General features: G+C 34.7%; 1 protein-coding gene across 1 annotated transcript in view; it reads left to right on the top strand.

Annotated features, from left to right (window-relative positions):
* DHX29 (DEAH (Asp-Glu-Ala-His) box polypeptide 29) overlaps positions 1-3,035 on the top strand; it is a 52,344-nt gene that overhangs the window by 19,737 nt on the left and 29,572 nt on the right. The window contains exon 9 of the mRNA XM_012655265.1: positions 1,055-1,659. Within this exon, the coding sequence (XP_012510719.1) occupies positions 1,055-1,659 (605 nt within the window). The remainder of the gene's footprint in view (positions 1-1,054; positions 1,660-3,035) is intronic.

Here is a 3,035-nt window from a genome sequence, read left to right as displayed (position 1 = left end):
GAGCCCAGGAGTTTGAGGTTGCTGTGAGCTAGGCTGACGCCACGGCACTCTAGCCCAGGCAACACAGTGAGACTCTGTCTCAAAAAAAAAAAAATAGTCGTGCTAGTTGAATTAAGATTTTTAAAGTTTGTTTTCCTTTAATGTTATGTTGTCTCTCAACTTTAAAAACTTGTAGACTTTGGTTCCATTTTTCAATTTTAAGTTATATTAACTATATTTCCAGTTTAAGGAAGGATTAAAGTGCTGCTGGAGGAAGCTCTTCAAGAGAACACAATGCCCTTTTTAAATTTAGATGTATCAATATTTTTTTACCATAAATGTGTGTATCTTTAGGAAATTAGAACCATCGAAAATTTTCGACACTGATTAAGTGCAACTCTAAACAATAGTTCTATTCCAGTTTCTGCCAGTAAATGTTCTTAATGTCTTTATTTTTCTTATTTTGGAAAATAAGGTATCATAACTTGTGTTTACTTGATAAAAATGACTGTCAGTGTCAGAGATAATTGTGCATTCTTTTATAGCACAGAATTAAAATAACTTAGATTCTATCCAGTGTACTTCATTTAAAATACTTTGACCTGTAACGTTATACAACTGCCAGATTGTCAAAGAAGCTTTATATGTTTTAGAAATGCTCTATGGTTCATCTACATTTTATATAGCACCACTGCAGGAATGAATAATAAAACATTTATTCAGTAGTTTACTGTGTTCCAGGAATAAGCACTTCACATGTATTAACTTAAAGTTAACCTCAGAATATTCCTATAAGGGAGTTACTATCGCTAACCCCATTTTAAAAATGCAAAAGCTGAGGCACATACATATTAAGTTACTCACCCGGGATCATACAGCTAGTAAGTCCAGAAGCCTGAATATGGTATGCTATTTTTGTATTTGCATCATACGCATATTAAAGTAATAACTTAATAGTTTAGAGCCAAATTTCATTTTAAGAGGAATATACCCATCCAAAGTTCTAACCAATTGAATTCTGATATTCAATACTTACCAAAAATAATGCTCTGCTGTTTTTTTCCCCTTTAGTCAGTTCATCAGTTACTTCCACCCACTTACCGAGATGTTTGGCTGGAGTGGAGTGATGCAGAAAAGAAAAGGGAAGAATTAAATAAAATGGAAACCAATAAACCACGTGATCTTTTTATTGCTAAACTTCTTAATAAATTGAAACAGCAGCAGCAACAGCAACAACAACATTCTGAAAATAAGAGAGAAAACTCTAAAGATCCTGAGGAATCTTGGGAAAATTTAGTTTCCGATGAGGATTTTTCTGCACTGCCCAGGGAATCAGCAAATGCAGAAGATTTGGAACCTGTTAGAAACCTCTTTAGAAAGTTGCAAAGCACACCTAAGTATCAGAGACTTCTAAAGGAAAGACAACAATTACCTGTGTTCAAACATCGGGATTCAATTGTTGAAACTCTTAAAAGGCACCGAGTAGTGGTTGTGGCAGGCGAAACAGGGAGTGGTAAAAGTACTCAAGTACCACATTTTCTCTTGGAAGATTTACTTCTAAATGAGTGGGGAGCAAGTAAATGCAACATTGTCTGTACCCAGCCCCGAAGAATCTCAGCAGTGAGTTTAGCCACCAGAGTGTGTGATGAATTGGGCTGTGAAAATGGACCTGGAGGAAGGGTAAGCTGTACTTCAACTCCACCTCAGTGAATGATGACATTACTCACCTTTGCTCTTGGAATCCAAATGAAACCTGTAACATGTGTGAGTTTTAACTGTTACTGGTTGTTCAATAGTACATTTCAGGCACTTTTCATGTTTTCTTTGATAGACGTGTTAATATGCCACTGTCCTTAATACAAAAAGGGTTATCAGTAATTCTGTCATTAAAATTCTCATCTAAAAGAAAAAATATATTAACTTTAGTAATTAAATATTCAAATATGTTACACACTAAATTGAACATTTAAAACATATGGAGAAATTCAAATTTGACTAATCTCATGTATCTCAAATATATGCAGATCTTTTCTGTGGAATGTATCCTGAATGATTTTTATTCTTTTCAATGAGCAGATGGGAAAAACAATACAGATGAAAGTGCTAGGCCAGGCACAGTGCCTTGTATCTATAAGCCTAGCACTCTGGAAGGCCGAGGCAGGAAGATCGCTTGAGGTCAGGAGTTTGAGTCTAGCCTGAGCAAGAGTGAGACCCTATCTCTACTAAACATAGAAAAATTAGCCTACTTGGGAGGCAGAGCCGGAGGATTGCTTGAGCCCAGCAGTTTGAGGTTGCTGTGAGCCATGAGCTGTGATGATGCCACTGTGCTTCTAGCTGGGGTAACAGAGTGATACTCTGTCTGAAAAAAAGAAAAAAAAATGCTAGATTATTTTCAAGCCCTGAATTTTTTTTTAAATGGGAAAAGTACTTAAATATCTACTGTCATGCAAGTTTACAGAAAACTGGCCAAACCTTAACCAGAGTGACTGCAAATTGTGGGAATTAATTAAATTAATTAATTGCACTGGTTAGAACCAAATACAATGAATTGAAAGTTCATATAATTCAGATTATTTATACTTTGAATTGTTCTTTCTGGAGATGGTATGTAATATTTTTGTCTCTAGGATGGGTACACCTTCATTAACAATTTTTTATTTAGCAAATTGGGTTTCTGTTATGGATCATAGGAGGATAAAAAGGTACAGCTTCTGCCTAAGAGGATGACAGACTTGTATACAAATAAGACAAAGGGATGATTGAAAGATATGATAGGAATAGACAGGACATCAAAATTCCCATTAGGCACCAGTGGTATGATAATGGTAGCAAGTTTTATGATATCTTGGTAGAAAAGTAGGCCAGATTATAGAAGCTATGCTAAAATTCTGTACCTGAGTACCTCAATATTTTGCTCTATTTAAGAAATTAGTTGAACATCAATTATGTTTTCATAATTATATTAATGATACTTGAAGAAAATGAATAGCTTTTTTTCTCAGCACCATGAAAAGAACAAAGGTTTTTCTGTTTAAAATTACCAAAACAAATTTTAT

The sequence above is a fragment of the Propithecus coquereli genome, unplaced genomic scaffold (assembly GCF_000956105.1).
Source record: "Propithecus coquereli isolate 6110/MARCELLA unplaced genomic scaffold, Pcoq_1.0 Scaffold47, whole genome shotgun sequence".
Classification (NCBI taxonomy): Eukaryota; Metazoa; Chordata; class Mammalia; order Primates; family Indriidae; genus Propithecus; species Propithecus coquereli.
This window is presented reverse-complemented; position numbering and strand designations above follow the sequence as displayed.